Source organism: Podarcis melisellensis (genome assembly GCF_964234715.1).
Source record: "Podarcis melisellensis genome assembly, chromosome: 1".
NCBI classification, from domain to species: domain Eukaryota; kingdom Metazoa; phylum Chordata; class Lepidosauria; order Squamata; family Lacertidae; genus Podarcis; species Podarcis melisellensis.
This window is the reverse complement of record NC_138528.1, coordinates 37,141,335-37,167,604: the sequence shown is the minus strand read 5'-3', so window position 1 is coordinate 37,167,604 and position 26,270 is coordinate 37,141,335. Positions and strand designations below refer to the sequence as shown.

The window sequence follows — 26,270 nt, the reverse complement described above, 5'->3', positions numbered from 1 at the left end:
ATAAGGCCATCAACCAACCATGATATATTGGTGATCGTATTATAGCACACATTTAGTATAATCTTTGTGGTGGGAGCCATTGTTTTACTCAAGTTTTTAATCAATGTTTTGTTGGTGCTAAAATGTTTTTTCAGTTACATTAAAAAGAAACACCTTTCCAATCATCACCATATTAGCAAGGTGGTTGAGAAAGTGCTTAGAAGGATTGTAAAAAGATCTCTTTTAAAAATGCATTCTAACAGTATAACACTCTTCAGCAAAGTGGTATGTAAATTTTTAAAAAGCCGTGAGCTTCTGTCTGGGAACCTGCATATTTGTGCTAAGCCAATATTTTGGTTTAGTGGTACACGTAAACTGAGCCAGTGTTTCATGCTCTGAACTGAAGAGTGGCTGCTTCTCACTTGACTGGAGTGAAAGAAACCTGCTAATGACCAAAACATGTTCTTGTGACATCTAATCATCATTGCTTTGTAAGAAGATCTTATTTAGAACAAAGCTATCATTCATGTGTGGGAGTGTACGTAGTCACTAAAAAAAGATTTATTTTCTTCAAATTCATAAATGAGTGCTTGCTGCTTAAAAAAAATTCTTTTTGTTATATGAATGGAAATTCTGTTTTATCTGTATGATGTGCTGTACTTCATAAATATCATAGTTTTAGGCATATTAAAGAAAGCTGGAAGCAATTCAGTAAGTTTGAATTACTATATACAGAGAAAAAACTTTTTTAAAAATTAGTCTTTTGCATTAGGCAAATGGTTGCATTTAAAAATTATTAGACTTCTCGTAATGAGATGTACAAAGTGATTAGAAATCATAAGATTAATTCACTTTAAAGGATTTCCATTTATTAACACTGAAGTATTCATACTATCAGTGCAGCTTTCCAGTAATTATTAGCTGCCTTCAAGCAAGGCTACAGTAAAGAACTTATCAGCATTTTCTATGATCTCATTTTTGAAGCTACAAAAACTTGGTAGCTGAATATTCTTTGCTAAATATTCTCACTGCTGAACTATTTTTTTCCCTTTTGTTGTTCTCCAGACTTTAGTTCTTGCTGCACAAGAAAAGGGTTTGTATATTCAGAAAGGTTTTTCTTTGAAGGTGACTCTGAAACTACAACCAATCCAGAATGTGACAGCTAGTTTGGTGACTGGGAGTGGCCTCTGGGACCTTATAACACTGGTCATAAAGGATCTACACTGGCTCCTACTATGTTTCTGAACACAAGTGTTGGCACTGACCTTTAAAGCCCTAAATGATCTCCGCCCAGTATACCTGAAGGAGCGTCTCCACCTCCATTGTTCGGCCTCCGGACACTGAGGTCCAGCTCCGAGTGTCTTCTGGCGGTTCCCTCACTGTGAGAAGTGAAGTTACATGGAACCAGGCAGAGGGCCTTCTTGACGGTGATGCCCACTCTGTGGAACACCCTCCCATCAGATGTCAAGGAAATAAAGAACTATCTGACTTTTAGAAGACATCTGAAAGCAGCCCTGCATAGGAAAGATTTTAATGTTTGATGGTTTTATTATGCTTTTATATTTGTTGGAAACTGCCAAGAGTGGCTGGGGCAACCCAGTCAGATGGGCAGGGTACAAATAATAAATTTATTGTTGTTATTATTTTCCCACCTACAATATAATATTGATAGTAAAACACAGTATTTTAAAATTAGGAACCAGATACTATTTCAAAAACCACTTGAGTATGTAAGCCAGGGGTCACTAACCTCTGCCTCTTCAGATGTCATTAGACTGAATTTCAGCCAGCATGGCCAATGGTCAGGGATGGCAGGAGTTGCCATACGGGTTAGTCATCCCTTACTTAAGAGCTGAAAACTTTATGTCACTGGAAACTTTGTCACCTCCTCTTGTCTCACAGCTACAGCTACAGGTACACTGTACCTTACTTTCAACAAGAGAATTTGTGATAACTGGTCAGTGGCTGTAGTTTACTGAGCTTTCTAGCAGACCATCTTTCTGGGGTGATTTCAGATGGTGACTAACATTATGTCTGAATCTACCTCAAGTAAATCTCAAAATGGAAAACTAAAAGAGCAGTAGTCAAATAATACATTATTCATGCCCTGGGGAACTAATGCATATTTGATACATAATATTACAATCACTTGCAGTAGTTTATGCTGGGCTACTGTAACTTCTTCTATGCCTTAATGCTAACTTTCGATAATGCACATAGCTGTTAAAATATATTGTAATTAACAAAAAATACAGGGCACTTTTTATCACCTCACAAAAACAGCTATTTTAGCTAGCATAAGTTACAGATAATATATGAGCTTAAACTTCTTTACTGTCCTTTTTCTGGTAGTGATGAATGTCTGATCAAATACTGTATGTGAAGTTAGTTCACAATCCAGACTCATGAATTATTAAACTGGTTAAATTCTTAAACTGTGATAACTCCTCTCCCAATATCACTTTTCTATCACTTTTCCAACATACTATTTTAGGCAGTTGGAACAAAACAGAGGACTTTGTCAGATTCAGGATTTAGTTCAGCTGAGACTGCTTTCATACTAGTTCTTAAAACCTTGGAATGGGGTGGGCTAAGATTCATGCCCTGTGTCCTTCCAGGCCTGAAAAGTCATTTAGAGATTTTGACTGATGCCTGACATGGAACTTTCAGTAGGATTCTATCTCCCCAAAGCCTTGCATGCTCTGCCCCTATGCCTGCGATACTATTGAAAGAAATGAAAGCAACCACTGTTCCTTCCACAAGAAAACCTAGAGGCTAAATGAAATGGAATCGAGATATTTTGGATCTCCGGGCATGAATGTAATCACTACATTCCAGGCAGAGAATAGTACCATGATGCTTTTAGATAAATGGGCAATTTTCAGAAGTGTTTTAAATTCTTCTGCACTGGTTTTGAGATAGTGAATCTGAACTATTACATTTGCAAATGTGTATTTACTGCTTTTTCTCTACTCTGAAACTAATATATATAGTTAGTATTGAATTTCTAAGGCTGCTTTCATATTTTAATCATTTGCACTACAGTAAAAACTGTTAAGGCAAAAAGGTCTGTCTTGAGATATTATACTCCCTATATCAGCTCAGAAACAAGAGTCCCAATTTCTATCTTATAAATATCACGACTGTAAAACAAACCTGGAATGTTAAGTAAATTTGCTAATGGCTTTTGAACTATTGAAAATGATCAGCAGCTACAGGGGTGGAGGAGATAATGAAATGCTGCCTAACAGACATTAGGACAATCCCCTACTGAACCACACACAAACATGAAGTTACCTCTTACACAAGGTTGCTGCTATCTTATGTCAAGGAATTATGACATGATGTCTTTCAAATATTCTTGTTATGCTATTCTTAATAATAGGAGAAGTGCAAGCACACCTTCCTTGGGTGGCTGCGAAAAACCTGGAAAATTAAGAGCCCTGCAGAACCAGTCCAAATGTCTGTCTAATCTATCATCTACTTCCATTACTGTTTCTCAGCAACTGATATTCAGAGGCATCCTTTCTCTAATCTGGAAATTGGCATATAACCATCACGATTGACAACCTTATCGTTCATGGATTTGTCAAATCCGCTTTTAAAACCACCTAAACTGGTGTTCATCACATCTTGTGATAGCGGCTTCCATAAGTTAAAAATGTGGTACATGAATAACGTTTTGTAGTTCCAACTTTGTAGGTTCTAGTATTATGAAAGAGGAAGAAAAACATAAATTGACCCGCTTTCTACACACCGTGAATAATTTTTCTAAATTTAAACACCCACAAATATTATAACTTTTGCAATCTATAGAACACACAGGCCAAATTCAAATTTCAAACTCTTAATTCCAATCAGTCTCTTTTGTGAAGAGAAATTGTTATAAGGAAGGGCAGCTGATATTGCATCCCTCCATAATTAACACAAATAACAGTTACAAATTTGATGATGATCTTGTGTAGCTATTTTTCTTCATAGTCTGAAATGTTAGAGATTATTGCACAAAATAAGGATACTAGCAGTCATTTATATTTAATTTTTTATTTTTATAAGAACATTTATAAACCGTCAACTCATTTTAAAAAAAGCCATGGTGGTATACAATAAAATTATTAAAACATCAGGAAATGCAGAACAAATAACCAACACTGAATTAAATTAATTTTCTAAAAATGTTTGGCGAAACAAAAACATTTTCAGCCAGTGATGAAATATCAAAATTGTAGGTGCCGGTCTGATTTCACTATGAACAAAGTTCCAAAGTATTGGTGCCACTACGTTAAAAGCTGTAGCTCATGTAAAATCTAAACAAATGTTAGATAACCAGGTGACAATTAGGAGGGCTTCTTCAGATGATTGTAGTGATCTCGACTGTGTGTAAGGGACAAAGCAGTCCTTCAGTCTTTTAGGGCCTTAGATACTAACAGTAATACCTTGAATTCAGTTTTGTAATGTACTGGTAGCCACTGAAGAGCTTTCAGCACCAATGTAATATGCTGACGCGGAGCTGTTCTGACAAAACCAGGTTTCAGTATTCTACACTAGCCGGAATTTTGAATCCAACCTCAATGCCCCATGTATAACACATTACAATAGTCTTGTCTAGAGGTTTACCATAGTGGCTATGCTGCCCCTGGCTAGGAAAAGCCATAGCTGGCCAACCAGCTGAACAAACAAAAAAGCACTCTGATGGCAAACATGTCTCCAGGGACAGTGCTGAATCTAAGGGTACTTCCAAGCTATGCACCTGTTCCTTCATAGAGAGTAAAGCCCTGTCAAGAATAGGCAACCTGTCAATTTCTTGAACTTGGAAACTGATTACCTATGGGGTCTTCCATCTTACCAGGATTCAACTTCAGTTTACTGGCCATTATCTAGCCCATCACTGACTCCAGATGATGGCCTATAACATGAATGGCCTTGCCAGATTCAGATGTTACAGAGAAGTACAGCTGGGTATCATCAGCATACTGGTGACACCTTACTCCAAAACACTAATGACTGCTCCCAACAGCTTCAAATAGATATTTAAAAGCATGGGGGACAACAGACAGCCACTCAAAATCGGTCTTTGTGAATGGTTCTGTAGGCAGGAACAGAATCACTGAAACATAGTGTTACCAATTCCCATCCCATAGAACCACTCCAAGATACCATGGTCAATGCTATCAAACGTAAAAGCAACAGGGTGACATTACCTACCCCCGTCCCTCTTTGGATATACAGTAGGTCATCTAGCAGGACATTCAAGGATGATTCAGCCCTGAAACTAGATCTGAATCCAAATTGAAATAGGTCAAGATAATTGTTCCCAACCAAAGAATGAGTACTTTTGCTGGTATTACTCTCTTGATAACCCTACCCAAAAAAGGAGTATTGGCAAAATGGTCAATAACTGATCTAGGTGATCAGACCTAATGCAACTATTTAAAAGTCAAACTTTATTAATAGAGGTAGAATTAACAGAATTAGTAGCATGTAACTAAAATGCAATACCCAATAAGATGGTTTCAATTTTTTAATACAGATTTATAAATCATATTATTCAAATAATTTAGAGAAAAACAGCTGCTTAATATTAATTTGCCTAACATTTTTAAACAATATATTTAATTTGGAACTAGGATGATCATTTATACAAATAATAATTGTGCTCTTAACCTTCAGTAAGTACATGAGACCAAATGTACCTTGACAGTGCTGTGGAAAAATTAATAAAATTTTGTTTTAATAGTCTACAACTCTATGCTTCAGGTATTCTTCACTTATCATGGAGTATGAATTGCCATGCAGTGTTTCAGGGACTTGCCTCTTAAATCTAACCCAAAGGGTGGCAAATCTATGTTTTTATTCTTAAAACTTTTGGGGTCCAATAGGGCACCTATAGGACGCGGGTGGCGGTGTGGGTGAAACCTCAGCGCCTAAGACTTGCCGATCTCATGGTCGGCAGTTCGAATCCCCGCGGCGGGGTGCGCTCCCGTTGCTCGGTCCCAGCGCCTGCCAACCCAGCAGTTCAAAAGCACCCTCGGGTGCAAGTAAATAAATAGGGAACGCTTACTAGCGGGAAGGTAAATGGCGTTCCGTGTGCAGCTCTGGCTTGCCAGAGCAGCTTCGTCACACTGGCCATGTGACCCGGAAGGGTCTGCGGACAGCGCAGAGTCTGTCAAGACTGGCCCGTACGGGCAGGGGTACCTTTACCTTTACCTTTAGGGTACCTATAGGTGTTACCCTATCGAGCAATACCTGCTGTTGTAAGCAGGAATCAAAGTGATTTCACTTAATACTACTATTTAGATATTGGTCATGTTGCTACAATTCTTATGGAGCAAAAGAGGTTTGGATTGCTCTGCATGACCAGAACCTATTCTTTCAATTTCTTGAGAGAAAAGAACATAAATATGATCTTGAGCCTATTTTCGTAACAGTTTCAATAGCATCCTTAATATCACTAAGAACAGGTTTAGGGGTCAGTAGTGCAGGTATACAAGCTCTTTTTGCACAAACTGGATATTTAAAAAACTTTTTTTCTAGTTAGAACCTTCCTTTTGAAACAGAAAAACTACTTTTTCATCCTAGTTATTTGCAGAGTTGATGTTGAACAATACTTGCTGATTTTGCTTTTGGGTTATTTTGACCACAAATGAATCTGTAAATGTTTGCAAGCAACCTACACTCTCACCTTGGCAGGTGTCCCTTCAACCAGGCCTGTGGCTGATTAGCATTCTATGGCCTTTTTGTTTTATTATGTATTTATGTTCTCATTTTATATTTTATATTTTAATGTTATAAACCGCGTTGTGATCTTTGGATGAAGGGTGATATAGAAATTTAATCAATCAATTAATTAATTACTTACTGTTAGGTGATCCTCTTTAGTCTACAGGAAGACATCAACAACACATTTTGCAAAGGGTTGCCTTCAGGAGCCTTCAGGTTACCTTTTTGGTACCTTCCCCATGCTTTTTAATGAATTAATAGTTTTTCAAAACATCTTGCTGTTACTTTATTTGTAGTTATTTCTTGATTTTGTAAATGGCCCTGGAAGTTGCCATGGTACCAAAATATTCTAAATAAATATCTGTGAGCTTGATTAGACTATTATTGTAGATCTTGTAGGTCTTACATACTTTATATTGTGGACTAAGATCCTGAACACTCTTTGCAACTACAGTTTTAGTGAAAGGAGATGTTCTCAGAAAATTTATAATTTATCTCCTTGCACGTAGTGTGATGCTTAATACTATTCCACAGTCTTTCTCAGGGTACGTTTGATCCCAAAACTGGATTGGTAATATACATTTTTCTATCATCCAAGGGTTAAAGATTAAAATGATTATTATTTTTTGTGAAGCAGGCAGTTTATATACGAACATTTTAACTTTATACATAACTGGAAGCTTTTGAAACAGAGAGATATAACAGTTTTCCAACACTCTCTTAAGTTCTTACCAGTTTCTGCTTTGACCTTTGAGCAAAGCACAAAAAACATTATTTGAGCAAAGCACAAAAAGAACAGAGAATATATTTTAAATATTATCATTTATTCATTTAGAGGCATGCTAAAAGCAAAAACACTGACCAATTATGTCCCCTTTAAAATATGAATCATAGCTTTAAATAGTTTTAGAGTATAAATTTTGATGTGTGCACCCACTGCTTAGCTCATTGACAAATGTCTGACCATTTTATATAAATATTGTGCTATCTAGCCATACATCTTAACTAATGTGCAAAGTAACATGGATATTGCAAGAGTTCTGCTTTCATTTAACCACCACCTCTCTGGGTTTAAAGCTGCACTTCCTTCCTGAATTTACATCACTTTTTGGCCCTGCTTAACCAATCAATAATGCATTCCATACATTACTATATGAGGAATCTCATGTAAAGTTGCACGGAAGCATCTGTGGACTGGAATACTAATCCAAATTAGAAGATGAATAGAAACATATCTAGTTCTCTCCTGAAGCCACACATACAGAACTATCATTAGCTTAACCCAGAACCAAATGAGAGGATAGGCATTGAAGAAGCAATCAACCCTAGAAATGCAATGAGTCTATGAGGGTCTCTGTCAGTAGCCATTCATACCTCAATATCTTATGCCTCCCTGCAGCATTCTGGCTACTCTTCAGGTATCTTGTGTCACCGAAGGGGAGCTTTGTCCCACTTTGAAAAGTACCAATTTACCACTGAAGATGCAACCAAATTAGCAAACAAAATTTGCTTTGATCTAGCTAAACTCACTTCTTGGAAAGCTTACTTTAATTTGAGGGCAATATAGGAAGAAAGATAGGGTATTATCTTTTAAGAAATAAAATGGCCAAGAATATTGTCTAGCAAACTTCAAAGACAGCACAATTGTCCAAAATAAGATTGTGTAAGATTTGTTTTCAGAGTGGTTGATCTGGTGGGGAATTCTTGAAATTAAAATATGACATTATCATCCAGACATGACAGTTCTAGAGACCATCCTGTTGATGATACCAAAGTCACGATGGGGAATAGCAGCCTTAAAACTGGGCATTTCCCATATGAAAAGGAAGACTCAGCAGTTCGCTAGAAGTGAGAAAAAGCTTCTGACATAATTACATGATGTATTTCATATGAATGCCTTACTTGTTAATCTCTTAGGGCTTCTTTGAAAGAAATTTTATATAAAAGCAGTGTATTCCTTTCTCAACCAAAACTCACTTGTTTGATGCGGTCCGGATTGACGGTTGTCTGAGGCTGCAGAATGCTAACTGGTTCTGTCTTGGCCACATTTTGAGGCATTTCTCGAATCTTTTCAGCAATGAAGCCATGAACTGCATTTAATGCTTCCACTGTTCCCTGGATCAAACACACCCGCTCTGTCGTACCTTCAGAAACAAATAAAGCACATTTTTGTTGTTTTGTTTTTAAAAAAATATTAGCTCTGTTCATAAATTGATTAAACTGGAGCCATTTGGCTTCACTAACTTGTGTAGAGTAGCCAATTCATAAAATCTAAAGATAATACTATGTAGTATAATGGCTAGGAACCAGATAGTCCCATGCACACAAACAAAGTGTGCCCTTGCACCCAGGGTCAGTAGTGGATAATTCTTCATTTTGGAGACAGCCCCTCAAACCTCATGAGATGCTGCTCCAGAAAGCCCCTGACCTAATCTGGAGAGACTTTTTAGTGGGCATGGTGATAGCGTGTGGAACATTGTACATGGCACTTTGGATCCCAGTAAATATTTTAAATTGATTTCTTCCTTTTAGCCCCATAACCCTCTTGTGGTGTGGGTTAGAGAGAAACTAGCCCAACCTAATAGCTAAGCAGGTAGCTGAGCTAAGGTTTCATATGTTCAAACCTAATGCTTCAGAGAGTAATATACTAAATCAGTATTTACGCTGCTCAGTAACAGTCACACATGCAAAATGTGTGTATCTATTTTCACATAGTCTCTCAACATTTCCTGATACAGCAGTTCCAGTAAGTTTTCGATTTGTAACCCCACCTCATGCCTTGCTCCCTTTCAGATTTTTTGAGGAATATAAAGGAAAGTATTTCTATAGATGGATAAATCAAAAGTACGTCAAGGCCTATAAAGCTTTTAGAGGACAAAGTAAATTACCTACAAGGTTTTATATGATCTGAAGCTCAACCATCATTTGAGACCATAAACTATGCTGACTTCCAAAGTTATATTTTTGGATTTTGAGGATACATGCAAAGCTTTTCCTTTTCTGTTTCAAACTTTTATTTTACTACAAAACTATACCTATCATGCTTCCCTTAGTGACTCAGCTATCTATGTAAGTGTCATCATACAACATCCACAAAGGAAACCTCAGTCACATATTTAATGTTTAACTATTTTCTGTGGTCATATTCCTCTTGCACATATATTACACACTTGCAAATAAAGGAAGTCACATACAAAAGGATGCATTTGTGAGCACTCTTCTATGGAAATGAATGGGCAAGCTTTAGCAGATGGGAAGCTTTGGGCATCCAGTATATCTGAAGGAGCGTCTCCTCCCCCATCGTTCTGCCCGGACACTGAGGTCCAGCTCCGAGGGCCTTCTGGCGGTTCCCTCCCTGCGAGAGGCCAAGTTGCAGGGAACCAGGCAGAGGGCCTTCTCGGTGGTGGCGCCCACCCTGTGGAATGCCCTCCCACCGGATGTCAAGGCGATGGAGAACTACCTGACATTCAGAAGACATCTGAAGGCAGCCCTGTTCAGGGAAGTTTTTATTATGTGACATTTTAGTGTATTTTCATTTCTGTTGGAAGCCGCCCAGAGTGGCTGGGGAAACCCAGCCAGATGGGCGGGGTACAAATAATAAATTATTATTATTATTATACAGTGGAGATTCCATGGCCAGAAGGAGATCCTTGGACCACAATGTCCATTTATACAAATACACATACATGTAGCCTTGCTCATGTTAAGTAACAACATGATCTACACTGGGGATGAGGGGACAAAACACATATTAGAGATGAGAGCTTGACACCTACCTTTGATCAATGTACGTGGTTAATTTAAAATACATAATCACATACCTAAAGAATACATAGAATCAGAGAACTGTAGAGTTGGAAGAGACCACAAGGATAATCTAGTCCAACCCCCTGCAGTGCAGGAAACTTTTGCCTATCCATGGGGCTCAAATCCACAACGCTGAAATGAAGAGTCTCATGCTCTACCAACTGAGCTATCCCAGCACTGCTGTAATGTATCCTGGTTCTTCAAATCTGCTCTATTTATTATTTACAAGTTTATGTACTGCACAATAAACCAAGTATCTGGGTGGTAAACATAATGCACCCCCAAAACAGCATAAAAATACTTCGGAACATCTGGACAGTGATACACACTAACTAATGGTTAAGTTATGCATTAGAAAAGACTGTGTAAAACAAACGTTTTAGGCAGACGTCTGAAACAAAACATCACTAGAGCTTGCTTAATAGTAATATTAATTCTTATTTTTATCTTTAAGCCACCTTGACCCACCATGGGAAAAGGAAAGGTAATAATAATAATAATAATAATAATAATAGGCAGGGTGTTCCACACATTAGGTAAAGATCCACTAAATGCCTTTTATCTTGGAGCAGTAAGCTAAACATCATGGGACACCCTTCTATGATGTAATATATTTTTGCTTCAAGTTCTTCCCCATTTTCAACTATTAACAAAGTACTACTTTAATATTAAAGAAACATTACCATTAGTACATAACCTAAAAAGACCAGAAGCACTGTTCATCATAAATTGGTAACCAATCCTATGGCATTCCAAAATAAACATGATTGTATTTAATGGATTTCTAAATACATTGTTTATTAGTAGAGTGGACTGTGGAAAGGAAAATGGTTCAGAAACACTAAACACTAAACATGAAAACAAACATTTGAACAATTTAGGTATTGTCGTACGCAAGATATCCTGACTCTCCTCCTCAGGCTCAGAACTTGAACCATTACCACGATGGAGGTTTTGAAAGTTTTATTGATGGAATCTGTACAGCACAACATGACGTTACAGCTTACAAAGTAAAGGTAAAGGTAAAGTGGGTGGAGGTGTGGTCTAAACCACTGAGCCTCTTGGGCTTGCTGTCAGAAGGTTGGTTCGAATCCCCGCAATGGGGTGAGCTCCTGTTGCTCTGTCCCAGCTGCTGCCAACCTAGCAGTTTGAAAGCATGCCAGTGCAAGTAGATAAATAGGTACCGCTGTGGCAGGAAGGTAAACGGTGTTTCCGTGCACTTTGGCTTCCGTCACGGTGTCCCGTTGTGCCAGAAGCGGTTTAATCATGCTAGCCACATGACCCAGAAAGCTGTCTGTGCACAAACACCAGCTTCCTCGGCCTGAAGGTGAGATGAACGCCACAACCCCATAGTCGCCTTTGACTGGACTTAACCGTCCAGGGGTCCTTTCCCTTACTGCTTACAAGCAGATACAGCAGGACAAAAAACTACAAGAAGTGGCTGGACTTAGCTAAGATGTTGATCTAACAACTGACACGCCCCCTGTGCTTGCCTTTTGAAGAGCAGGGTGAGCACAGCTCTTTGAGTGGGTTATGTTTTCAGCTTCAGAAAGTAAACGATACTCCTTTGTAGAGGCTAAGCATGTATGGTTTGCTTGTGCCAGCACTGCTGCCTTCATGCCCTTGGGGACAGAGTCAGAGGAGCTGTCTCACTGTCAAATTTAATTCCAGACACCTCCTCTGAAAGGGAGGCTCTTCACTGACTGGGCACCACTGGAACTACAGTACGTTTAAATAACTCCTGCTGTGTGTGCTGTTTGTAATTTAAAGTCAGGCGGCTATTCTCTCTAGGTCTCTGGGCCCTTCTCCTGGATTGAGTTCCTCCTGGGGTCCCAAGTTCCCAGGGCTAGCCCTCTCCAACTCATTCTCTACAGGCTTCATGACACAAGAAAATGTGGTTATTGATGTGATATTCTGTTAAAAAAGCAAATAATTTAAAGTCCCATATAACAGCACAGCACTCTTAGTACACTTTTAATGAACTGAAAGGAGGAGGAGAAAAGGAGATCAGATAGTTCTTCTATGGATCTTGGACTGCCAATTCTAAGCCTACTCCCGTTCAAAAAGTATATGGCACCTTCAGAATAGCAATAAGGCTATATACTCTCTTAACTAGTAGGCAGGCTGTCAAATGCAATATTAAATTTCATTATATAGTGCGGCAAATATCTTAATTTGATATTTGATGCCACACCAACATTTGTGTGGCACTCATAATGAAAATGTAAGTGTTTTCTTTGTGTTGTGTTTAACACATTGCCTATGATGGAATGAGGAATGATGAATTATTTTTTTAAAAATGTATGTTCTCCTTTAACCCATATAACTATGCAACTATATATATGTGTGTGTGTGTGTGTGTGTGTGTGAGAGAGAGAGAGAGAGAGAGAGAGAGAGAGAGAGAGAGAGATTATTTACTTTTTTAACATTTTGAAAATTATATCCACAACTGCCTCCTTCCTTGAGCAGTAAATTAAATTATAAAATATGTTCCTACTGTTTGTTGCGAGGCACGTTAATAAATAAAAGTGTGTGAATTTCTCTGTGCTAGTTCAAGAGAAAACAGTGCTGTTGCAAAAGATACCGTATTTGGCAGAAAGTCTGACTATTGAAATACAAAATAACTTGATACATGGATGCAATTTCCTTGCACTGTCTCTCTTTAGCTTCGCCCTTTCCAAGCTATCTTTTTTTTTCCTACATGGAACTCCTGTGGTTTCTGTGTTAAGTGATCTAGTTCTAAACAAGTGCACTAGGGAGTCTTTACAAAGAAGTATTAATTGTCTACTATATGATAGGAAGCAATGTGGATTGATCAATGTGCCTAATGTAAGTGTTCTCCTCTCTTGGTCAGCAGACAAAACACAGATCAGTTTACAAAGAAGATCTTGGAGCCTGACAGACAGCACTTAAAGGGATGAACACTATTGGAATAATGGAAAGGAAAGGAGTCAGAGCCAAACAGAAATTTCATTAAGCTTGGATCCAAGTGGGCAAGTATTCTGCATACTGTGTTGTTTAGAACGTGTAGATTAGTATACTTCATATGATGTCATACAACAAATTCTGAGCTCTAGAAGAAATTATTGGACAACAAACAGAAAACTGAAAAGTAAAGTAATGCTTTTGCGACAAGCAAGATAATTTTGAAATGTAAGCACAGACAAACAGACAAAACTGGCAGTGTGATGTTCAGGCAGTAACAATATTTATGTGTAGCAGATATACAGGTGCACCTGTGACATGTGATGTAGACTTGTACTTGCTGATTCATGCTAATTTTCCTTCTCACAGAAGGCGGGGAGATAATTATGCAATCACTTTTTTCATATGAAAGAGTCTTTGCTCACATCACATCCTTTGTATGCTATTTGTATGGGTGAGAACATGGTGTGCACATGCTCCTCCAATATGTGAAGAATATTACTGAGAAGGGGATTACTGAGAAGGGGATGGCAGAGGACGAGATGGTTGGACAGTGTTCTCGAAGCTACCAGCATGAGTTTGACCAAACTGCGGGAGGCAGTGGAAGACAGAAGTGCCTGGTGTGCTCTGGTCCATGGGGTCACGAAGAGTCGGACACGACTAAACGACTAAACAACAACACATTACTAACCGGGTAAACAGCTAAACTAGTCCTATGTCCATTGCAAAAATAACAGCACTCAGAACTCTATCCCAAATCCCTTCCATCTATCTAGAACTACTCAGTCTGTTGAACTCCCTCTCCATCTTCTAGCTTAATTCATCATCCCTTTGTATCATCAGTGTTTTGTAAATAAAGGTTAGTAAGACTATAGATTCAGAGGTGGCTACTAACTGTACATATCTACAGAAATGTTTCCAACCATACAATAATATTTACAGCTGTACCTGAGGACACTCTAGGAAAGGCATGATGAAACTAATTTACGAACGGTTTACAGAACTTCATTCTAAGAATGAGCATTACTACAGGCTATATTATCTGGCTAAGAGCAAAGGGAGACAACCTTATGCACACCATAATTCATACAGTAAGATGAGCTGCACTGTATCACCCTCAATCTCCATCGTGCAGGACCTCAAACATGATGCTGAGGTAAAGATTATTGTTCAATTATTCCAACACATATGGAGAACTTAGTATGAAAGATAGACAGCTTGAGGCCAAACAAAAAATTCAAGGTACAGTGACACCAAAATCCAAGGCAATACAGGCAAGCTCAAATCCACTGTCATTTCAACTTTGCTGCTTTAAACTCTCTGGATATAAAACAAAAATAAATAAAACTATTTAACATATATGAAGTTATTAGGTATGCTCATTAGGTTATTTGGAGCATGGTGTTATCAGTATGCTGACAGCCAGCACCTTCAGTGTTACATTTCCACACACTATTATTTACTGTCATGTTGTCTTAACTGTCCTCTGCTCATTGCTTTACTGTGAATGTATGCAGTCTGGTGTGATTTTATTGTATTGTTATTTTGCCATTGTAAACCACTTGGTATTTTTAAATTGAAAAGTGTCAAATAAATCTTTAAGATAAACAAACAAACAACGTGGATTCAATCCTTGCTCCAAAAACAATAATTTTTGACACAACTTTGCAGTGGCGTAGCGTGGGGGTTGCAGGGGGGGGGCCGCCCGCACAGGGTGAAACATCTGGGGGTTAGGGTTAGGGGGCGCAAATCCATGGGTTGGGGGCGCAAATCCACGGGTTAGGGAGCGCAAATTACTTGCCTTGCCCCGGGTGCTGACAACCCACGCTACGCCACTGCAACTTTGCTCCTCCAGACTATTCTTTCCAGAGCTGCCTCTGGAGAATCTGCCCATCTCCACATGAAAGGACTATGCAGTGTGCTGAAATAGAGTTTTTGGATTTGATATCCCGCCTTTCACTCCCTTTAAGGAGTCTCAAAGCGGCTAACATTCTCCTTTCCCTTCCTCCCCCACAACAAACACTCTGTGAGGTGAGTGGGGCTGAGAGACTTCAGAGAAGTGTGACTAGCCCAAGGTCACCCAGCAGCTGCATGTGGAGGAGCGGAGACGTAAATATTGTCTAAGGAAGACCCTGCCCCTACATATACATGGGACACATCTTTTTTGAATATACTGAAGTTAAATATTTTCTGGTCAGTGGACAGAGGTACATAGCACACAAAAAGAAAGGAGGTGAACTAATTGAATGTTTACTCCTGTATATATCTTGAATTCTCAAAATAGATGGCACATTCTTCCAAACAAGTCTTACACTTAGAAAACACTAATATAACACTTAGGTAACATTTAGATAACACAGTATAATTTACAGATGAAGTATGTACACAGAGAAAACTGTCAGCTATATGATCAACTTGTGTAACAAGAAGTACATCTATTAATCAAAGTTGGTCTTTTTTTGTCAGTTTAAAAGCTTTCAGGTCTCATTAGTGTCTCAAGCAAATTGCCAAGTTATTTACTGTTTTGATCTGTTAAAAAATAGTACTCCAAGTAACAATTAATTTATATCATATATTTTCAAAACCTTGTCAAGAATGTAAAGAGTAATGTGGTTCATATTATAAAGCTGTACTAAACACATTAATATTTATAGACCATAATATGCAGATGCAATTTCACTTTACCCATTTGCTTTAAAGTTGGCCTTCTTTCTATCATGCAGAGTCAAAATGCATATGCAATATTTCATATGACTTTTCAATAAGATTGCAGGAATTTGTAGGATGTTTTTTGGTGTGTTTTTTTTTTTTTTTTTGAGAAATGCACACCAAATGGCAGGAATATTAACTGAATAGCTGGTTCTGCTGGTTCTTGCCTCTGTAGGCCTACATTCATTCTTGATTTTTTGTTCATCAAGCATGACAACCTGAGAAGGCCGAAGAACATCTCCTGTGAGTGTTGAAGGACCAGCTTTATGCTTGAAGGCCTTTTACCAGATGCAGAGGGATGCCATTCCTGATAGGGATGATTCCCCCTAGTGGAGGCAGGCAGGGTCTTCAACTTGCAACCCATGGAGGAGTCATCCTGTCTCTCTAGACTGACCCTGCCTGCTGCAAGGGATGGTTGGGTCTTTGTGTGTCTGTCTCTCTGCGCAGAGAGAAACACTTGCTTGAGTGCTTATTTTGTGTGGCATACTTTGCTACCTCCTTTGAATCCTCACTATGCTGTCTGGTGGAGCTTTTCTGGTTAATGTGAAGCCTCTTTCTATCATACTCAAAGGAGGTGGTGGAACCGACAGTAGCTTACTGTGACTTGTTTGCAAATAATTTGAGGACAAAATCGCTTTCATCCATTGGGATCTTGTCGCTGCTGTGGTAGCAGATGATGTTGATTCTCCTCACCCTCCCGATAACATTCTGTACCATTGACATGGTATCCTCCAGTAGCAGACTTTGTGCTCTCAAATTTTGACGCTGCGTGCAATGCTAAAATTTGGCACCCCTGCCTCTCGCACTCCCTTCTACAGCATTATTGTGGTCCCTCTGCAGTGCAGCACAGTGTGTGGCTGGACCCATTATGCTACCCTAAAACCACCTCTGTATCTTTCTGGGTCAGCTGTCTGAGTTAGGGGTGGTTGGCACCACTTTGAGGTGATCTAAGTCCTACTTGGATGGACACTTCCAGAGGGTGATGCTTGGGGAGTGTTCTCTGGCCTTATGGAGCCTTCCTCAGGGTTTGATTTTATCCCTTGTGCCTATGCTGTTTATTATCTGTGTAAAACCACTGAGTGGGGTTATCTGGACATTTGGAGTACATTGTCAGCAATATGCTGATGACACACACCTCTACTTCTCCTTTACACCTGCAGCTGCAACAGTAGATGTGCTGGACCATTTTCTTGCCTCATAGTAGAACCAACAAACTGGAGCTCAATCTAGATAATACTGAGGCACTGTTAGTGAGCAATTCCCTAAATTGCATGGATGGGAGTTTGCCTGCTCGTGATGGAGTTGCACTCTCTGTGAAGGAGCAGGTACATAGCTAGAGGTAGTTCGGGATCCTTTGAGGTTGCTTGAGGCTCAGGTGGCCTCAGTGGCGCTGAGTGCCCTCCATTAGCTTTGGCTGGTGGCCCAGCTGCGCCTCTATCTGGACAGGGATAGTTCAACTACTGTTGCCAATGCTCTGGTAACCTCTAGGTTAGATTACTGCCTCTGAAGATAGGTTGGAAACTTCAGCTGATGCAGAATTTGGTGGCCAGGTTGCTCACTGGGATAAGATGGTTTGAGCATATTACACCAATCCTGGCCTGACAGCAATGGATGCAAATTAGCTTCTGGGCCTGAACCACCAAAGTGCTGGTTTTGACCTATAAAGTCTTAAATAGCTCAGGACCACAGCACCTCAAGGACCACCTCTCTCTAGATGAACCTAACCAGACCCTACAATCATCCTTTGAAGCTCTTCTTTGTGTGCCTCCTCCAGGAGAGGTCTGGAAGTTAGCAACACAAAAACAGGCTTTTTTCTGCAGTGGATCCCTATTTGTGGAATGCTCTCCCCAGGGAGGTTCAGCTAGTGCCTTCATTATACATCTTTAGGCACCAGGTAAAAACATTTCCCTTCAACCTGGCCTTTGGCTGATTAATACCCAATGCCCTTTTAAATGTATATGTGAGAGGGGGTTTATTGGTTTGTGTGATTCCTTTTTTCTTGTTTTTATTATGTATTTTGTGTGGTTTTTTTGTATATTTTTTATGTTGTGAACCACCCTGAGATCTATAGATGAAGCACAGTATACAAATTTAAACAACAACAACATTATTTACTTCTCTACTAAGGGCGAAGAGCACTGGTTGCTAGGCATGCAAATAAGTCTGATATGAGGACTGGCCGATGTCACAAATAAGCTATCACTATTGCTTCTCTAGGGAAATTAGTGATATATCTCCACTAATTTTAAAGAGAGGAGCATGGAAGGAGGGCCCTTTCTGAAGTGGAAGTGCATGGCTCTCTCTTCTTGACTTTCCACCAGCACCTTGCACACTCAAAACTATTCATATCACACACACACACACACACACACACACACAGGCAGATAAGCATTAAAAGATACTTCAGTAAATATTATGCTACCCCCCCTAAAGCATTTCCATGTGCTGCTCTGGTTCACCAGAAAGCGGCTTAGTCATACTGGTCACATGACCCGGAAGCTGTACGCCGCCTCCTTTGGCCAGTAAAGCGAGATGAGCGCCACAACCCCACAGTCGTCCGTGACTGGACCTAACGATCAGGGGTCCCTTTACCTTTATCCCCTTAAATACACATTTGTTTAGGAAGAATTCCCCCGAATCACACTTCTGATTTTATTGTTTTGATTGTTACATTTTTATTGTTTATTGTGTATTTTAATTGAAGATTTTGATATTATGGTTTTTATTTTTAAATGGATTGTGGTGCAATGGGTCAGCGCATCTGGCTATAAACCAGAAGGTTGGTGGTTCATGCCTACCCAAGGATGGTAGAGGGCTGGATTCTTGCATTGCAGGGCATTGGTCTAGATGACCCTCAGGATCTCTTCCAGCTCTACAATTCTATGATTTTATTGTTGTAAACCATTTAGAAGCCATTTTGACATAAAACTGGTGTATAAATAAGTAAATAAATAGCTTGTTGTGAACAGAGGTAATCTTGCATAAAATAGAGACATTAGTTTCTTCATGGAGAGCTCAAAGCAATGTTCAATAAACAAGATTAGATTTGGAGAACAGGGCAGATCCTGGCAATGTAAAAACAAACAGACACATAGTAGTAGGATTTAGCATCTTCTTGGATGTGGAAGAAGTCGGAAGATCCTGTAAGAGAGGTTAAACAAAAAGGTACTCAACACAGAAAAAACCATGGGATGGGAAGGAGTTGTTGGAAAGAAAAGCACAGCACTGCTTTCACTATGCTGAACTGATAACAGGAAATGTCAGCTAGAGAGAGATAAAATAGGAATTTATCAATAGGAGGTTAGGGGTGGAAAAGAGCATCCGCGAGACATCAAAATGCTGCCAAGCTGTGAAATAAAGATATAGGAGAACTAATATATTAAATGTTCTTTTTCAAAATCCTCCTTAATTTGGAACCCCAATGCTATGTACCTGTATTGACATAGCAATAAAAGGTTTCTGAGTTTGTGGTAGCAAAGCAGTAGACAAAATATATTCCATATGCTTATTTGCTGGTGCACCAAGACTTAGAATCAGGCCACAAAATATGGTTTCCCAATAATCTAAAGAAAGACCCCCCCCCAAAAAAAAGTTAAGAAGCTACCTCGAGTGGCTGGAGAAACCTAGCCAGATAGGTGGGATATAAATAAAATAATAGCAATCGTATACTACTACTACTATTATAAGAAGTTAGCTGGAAGTGCCCTTCTGTGAGGGTTTTTTCCTGACATAGCCCAGGTTCCTTGCACAATTTTTAAAAAATAACTGAAAGCCAGTAGTGTGCTGCTATTTATTAATTTTTTTGTATCCCACTGTTCAGACAATAATGTCTCACAAAGTAGCTCACATTTTTTTAAAAAGGAGAGAGGATCAAGCCCTCTTAGCAGGCTTAGAAGAAAAAAAGACAATGCACACAAGAGGAGAGGAATGAAGGGAGAAGGTAGATGAGGAAAACAAGTTCTTCAAGGTTGGAATAAAGTGATGTGTTACAAGCATTTATATCCAGTTTGAGCCAGACTGATCTTTCCTTGATGGTGTTCCTGCTTAAGTTGGTGACTCTTGTTTCTCTGGCTGACAGATGGAGCCACGGTGACCTTTCCCCTTGCTTCGGCTCCATGTAGTTGCACCTTCACTGGCCAATGAAAGGGACCATGCTGGTCTTCCTGTTGCAGTGATGCTCTTCCTGGCAAGCAAGATGTGCAGCCTCCCATTTGACCCTTGTTTCCTTGGCCAATGGTAGATGCCAGCCTGCTGCTATTTAGTTCCACTGCCCAAGGGAAACTGGAAGTTGATGCAGTTAGTGAAAGATGTTGGATAATCTCGTGCACATCTCAAAGTACCTTCTTTAAATACCAATCTGTGCAAAGTCTTCCAGTAGTTCTTTCACAACCATTTGATGGGAAATGCCATCACCAAAATTTCAACCACTATTCTATCTCTGGATTATACACTATCAATGCATCTCTTCCACATTCAATTACAGACAAGCTAAAAATGATGGAGCATGTGAAGGAACAGTATTGTACTCACTCAGAATTTTTTCTTTCAATAATTTCATATTTCATAACGGTATGCATTCACTTATTTTTGTCAGCTATTCATTTATTATGCATTTGCACACACATTCAATTTCTAGAGCACTGAACTAGGATTGGGGAGGCATAGATTTAAATCCTCATTCAGTCATGAAGTTCAGAGAGAAATCTTCAGTCAGTCATTCTCTTTCAGCCTAGCCTAGCCCACAGGGCTGTTGTGAGGGTAAAATGAGGGGTGGGGAAAAACCATGTATGCTGGTTTGAGATCCTTGGAGGGAAGGCAGGAACTATTTTTTTAAAAAAACAAAAAAACCCAAAATTATTTGCTGTAAAACAATATCGCAAAAGTTACCACTTTATATACTATGTTACTATGATTCTTAATACATTGATTTCTAGAACATGTTGCAGCATTCAATATTCCCACAATTTTATTTATTTATTCTCCTAGGCATTCTTCCCTGTAAACCATTTTTTGCCCCCCACCCCACCTAACAGTTAGTTGTCGGTCAGCATTTGGAGGCCACTGAACATGCACAGTCCTCACCGAGCTGGTTTGGAGAACTAACCAAGCTGCAAAATATTCTCCCAAATACCTGATACAGTGGTACCTCGGGTTACATACACTTCAGGTTACATATGCTTCAGGTTACAGACTCTGCTAACCCAGAAATAGTACCTCGGGTTAAAAACTTTGCTTCAGAATGAGAACAGAAATTGTGGTCTGGCAGCGCGGCGGCAGCGGGAGGCCCCATTAGCTAAAGTGGTGCTTCAGGTTAAGAACAGTTTCAGGTTAAGAATGGACCTCCGGAACGAATTAAGTACTTAACCCAAGGTACCACTGTACCTCCCTCTTGTGCAACGCTGAAGAAATCTGAATCCAAAGTTTAAAATAGCTTTAATCTATATGAATTCTGCAAGATATTTTAGCATCTGATTAATATGCCGTCACAAAATTGAAAAAGGCTCTTACATGCTATTAATTGTGTGGTAAAAGGGTTGCTGTGAGTCATTTCACATTAAATTATACCATTTATGTCCGCATATAGAAGGTGGCACACAATCTCTATCATGTGGTTCTGTAATCTTGTTTCATCTCAACCTGACAGGCATCAATATTATAGTTTAGACAATTTAATCAATTGTTTTAGATTTGGATAAACAATTTTATTTCTAGTGGGGGGGAATGATGGGAGAGGACCCTCCTCTGAACGACCAGAAGATATATAGATAATCATGCAATCCCATATTCAAGTAGCTTTCTCCTGGTGAATGCCAGCTACTACTGCCCAAACACTCATGTGCAACCTGAAGGCTGCCTGGTCTCAGTGACCAAAACTATCATTGCACAAAGTCCACTTCAAGTCCTTAAAAATAAAGTGATAACTATTGCATCAGTAATTACAGCATTTCCAGCAGGGGGAAAGAGGCTGAAACAAGGGCACTAGAATAACACACGGGTGACACCACTTTCCTTTCTCTATTATTTCTTCATGAACATCAACTGTCCATCCAGGTCGACTATGTGTTTAGCTGCTAACTGCATTATTCTCTCTCTTTGCTTTGCACAGGCAGACCTCCAACAGATGCATAGAACATGACATAATGGTTGTGTACAGACAAGTTGATCCACAGCATGACTAGCAGCAGAGAGCAGAGTGCTTCTGGCTGTTACTCTGTGGGATTGCCAGCTTATCTGTTCCCAGCAGGTCCTGCACATTTCAGGCTTCATGACAGCTAGTTATGCAATAGATGAAAAAGTGGAGAACATTTGACCGCCCAAAGGCACAGTTCATTTCTTGGAATGAATATTTGGCAACCCCCACACCTCTTTCTATTCAGAACTCGTAGCATCCATGGCACTGTTCAATAATTCCCTTCCCTTCACTCTGAAGAAGTTTGCATGCACACGAAAGCTCATACCAAGAACTAACTTAGTTGGTCTTTAAGGTGCTACTGGAAGGAATATTTTTCCCTTCACTCTGTCACTGCTCTTGCATCTTTGTTACTATGAGTTAGCAGATAGGGATTTGTTTCCCTACTTCAATCATACTTCAGTCGGCTTCAAGATAGGCGACTGACTGCGACGGGGCAGTAACTTTGTCGATACCAGAGACCAAGGTCACTGACCTCTGCACTTGTTGCCCACTCAGGCTCCAGGGAATGTCAATAAGGGGAATGACTCTCAGAGGGCATCGACTGAATGGGTGCTACTGCCATGAAAGCCATTTTGGGGGCGGTGCAAGAAATGAGACCATTGAGATGAAGGGCTTGGTAACCAGCAGGGTTGGCAAGCCAAGCAAACAGTGACGTATGAGTTTAAACAATATTGAAATAAACTGCCAAGAAAAGGATGGGACAAAAGTTATACGCTAGGTGTAGTCCCCTGCCTTTCTCATCCACCCACATCTGGTGCCCTATCCTTCCCAATTTTTGAAACCAATGAGGTTTGTGTTGTTGGGTTGTCTGGTTGGAAATGCCTGTTTTTTCTTCTTTCTTGTCAGTGTTTATTGTGCGGTGGGGGGGGGGTAGATGTTTTGTCTGGTATTGTTGTGGTGGGGATGGTTGCGAGCATTGCCAGCTTTTCTTCTGCAAAATGGGAGTTTTGTGGTGCCCACAACAGTTTTTGAGATTTGCAGATGTGCTCCTGGGCCCCAAAGGGTTGGGAATCCCTGTCCTATTCAAGCAAGTAATAGAGGTTACTCCTGTGAGATCCAAGGATCTGACTTCCCCTTGTCTGTCCCAGTTCCAGCCTGTGCTCCCACTCCCCTTGTGTCTTGTAATGCTTTTCCTCCTGTTACCTTGTGTTGTGCAGTCCAATGATTGTTTATAACCAGTTACACATAAGAGCAGTGTAATGGGATGCAACCCCCAGCCTGTGGAGATTCCTGGATTCAGTTACTGGATTCTTCCTGCCTGCTTCACAGCAGGGCCTTAGTGGAATGTACTTGGCACCATCATGCCTGGTAGATTGTGTGTTGTATATGGGATGAGGTGGGGAGCAATCATGGAGTTGACCATATGTCAACTGAACCGTGATTGATTGGAGTATGTCCTTGCCCTGGATGCTGGTGGTGTGCTAGCAGTGTTGCTCTCTTCTATGCTTCTTGGAGTGGTGTTTCCTCTTTTGTGCTGGCTACCAAGTTACACTGGCATTGTGGCATTATAAATGGCCCTCTGGCATAGCAAAACTACAGGATTGCCCTGTGAAATACCTACACTAAGTCTAACCTTAATTGGATAATTAAAGAGCTGGAAGCACATATATATCAGAAATAGTAAGAATGCAGACATGAATAATTAAAAAACATTACTTTTCAATATACATATTCCCAAGCAAATAGCTCGATATAAAGGATTGTATCCAGTGCTGGAACTCTGGTAGCGCTAGAGACCTCTATGTACACAACAGAGCTTCCTCTTCTGTCCCTCTAGCCCTCCACATGCCCTCAAAACCAGCTTGTGGGTTGGTGGACCCTCTGGAGCAAATTGTAGGGTGTAGGGAGGAGGAGAGGAAATGGAAGTCCAATTGAGCCAGCGGAACTGTACAGCGTTGGATACAAGCCAAAGTGTTCCACCCTTCCCCAAGTAGTATTTTCCATGGTATATTTTTCTCTCTTCCGATCAATTCCAGATTTACTGCAAAAAAAGTAACAACACAAAATGGTAAAATAAGAGGAAAAAAACAAAACTTAACATTAATTTTTCACTGAAAAAAACTTTTAGATTAACTTGTAGACTTAAGACATACTCTTTTGATATATACATAAAGAGCTCATTTTGCAATTATACCTTTTATGCTGCACTACAGTAATACGAGCCTTTGTCAATAGTGCCTCCTACACAAGCAATTACTAAGGAAAAAGTCCACCCATCTGAATAGTAAAAATGCTTTTAAATTTTGTTGGAACTGACGCATCTTGTAATTTAGAGTGATAACTTCTGTAGCTTTGGGGGGGGGGTTGAATCAAAGAAAAATAGTTCTTCAGAAATAGCTCCCTTTTTAAACACTTGCACAAAGTCTTGGGAATGCTTTCCAGGGAAGACTACATGAACACAAATTTGAGAAGCCAATTCAAGTCACCCTACCCACTTGCAGCTAAGCCTCTGAAACATTAATATTACATTAAACAGACTCATCACAATGGCATCAGCCCATGTTCCACTAAAGTACCCCCTGACTGTAATTGCAGGGTTGTACAGTGTTACTAGATTATCAGTATGAAATCATTGTGCCAGATTCTCAAAATTCGTGGTTCTCATTCTGAACTCATTAAAATGGAGGATGGAACAGAACCCAAAGGAGGCGAAGGGTAAAGCCCAACAATAAATGCTCCATTCATTTAAGTTAAGTGGACAGAATATATATACAAGTCCCCTTCCTCTGAGAATTGCATACATGATACTAAATCAACATAGACTTTACTCAATGGGACTTTATGCACAACTTCAAACAAGAATTAAAAGTATATAAGACAAGGAGATGAGCCCAGCCACAAACTACATATTTTTGCATGTATAATATATTAGATAGCATTTATACATTTTAAATACTGGAAACACTGTGGCTGAAGAGTCTCTCATTTAAGGGAGAATTATGAATTCATGCAGAGAACACAAGTAAAACAGTTAACACAAATGTGAGCCAACTTCCCATACATACATTTTGCAACTTCCTAATATTACTTCATTTTTACATACTTCCCCCTCTTTCTGTCACTCACTCATACCAACACACACAGAAACACATAGGACTGGTTAGCACATAGTATTCAACTGGGATTTACTAAACCATAATTTATTTGATCATCTGAACCTGGCCAGACAGGTCAACTATAGACAGTTAACACCTGGAGTACTGTGTCCATTTCTGTGCACCAAAATTTAAGAAGAATATTGAGAAGCTGGAACATGTGCAGAGGAGGGTACCTAAGATGATAAAGGGCATGGAAACCAAGCCAAGGAAATGGTTGAGGGACGATTGAGGAATTAGCTATGTTTAGCCTGGAAAAGGGAAGACTAAGAAGATATATGACAGCCATCTTCAAATATCCAAAGGGCTGTCACATGGAGAATGGAATCAGCTTATTTTCTCCTGCTCCAGAGGCTAACACCTAAAGAAATGGCTTCAAGTTAAAAGAAGGGAGATTCCAACCAACCATCAGAAAGAACTTTCTGCCAGTAAGACCTATTCAGCAGTGGAACAGAATCCCTCAAGAGATGGTGGACTTACCTTCCTTGAAGGTGTTTAAGCAGAGGTTGGATAGCTATCTGTCATGTATGATCTAGCTGAGATTTCTGTATTGCAGGGGGTTGGACATGTTGACCCTTGGGGTCCCTTCCAACTGTGATTAACCACAAACAAACCATGCTCATAAGCCAGAGTTAGCTTACCAAGTTCAGCATGTCTTAATCATGGCTGAGTGTTACATGTGAACCTGGCACTTGTCCTTAAGCATGGTTTTTGAGCCTGCCTGACCAAGCTATAGAGAGAACACTGAAAAGTCCTTGCTGGTGCTTTGCCCAAAAAGGATCTGTCTCTGAACTCTGCCTAGCAACGTGCACTGTTCCCTGCACTACTCCTCCATGTCAGGC

The 26,270-nt window shown here is 39.7% G+C and overlaps 1 protein-coding gene across 5 annotated transcripts in view; it reads right to left on the bottom strand.

Moving 5' to 3' along the window:
* NOVA1 (NOVA alternative splicing regulator 1) overlaps positions 1-26,270 on the bottom strand; it is a 143,112-nt gene that overhangs the window by 34,475 nt on the left and 82,367 nt on the right. For all 5 annotated transcript variants that reach the window (XM_081887051.1, XM_081887049.1, XM_081887053.1 and 2 more), the window contains exon 3: positions 8,677-8,843. In XM_081887051.1, the coding sequence (XP_081743177.1) occupies positions 8,677-8,843 (167 nt within the window). The remainder of the gene's footprint in view (positions 1-8,676; positions 8,844-26,270) is intronic.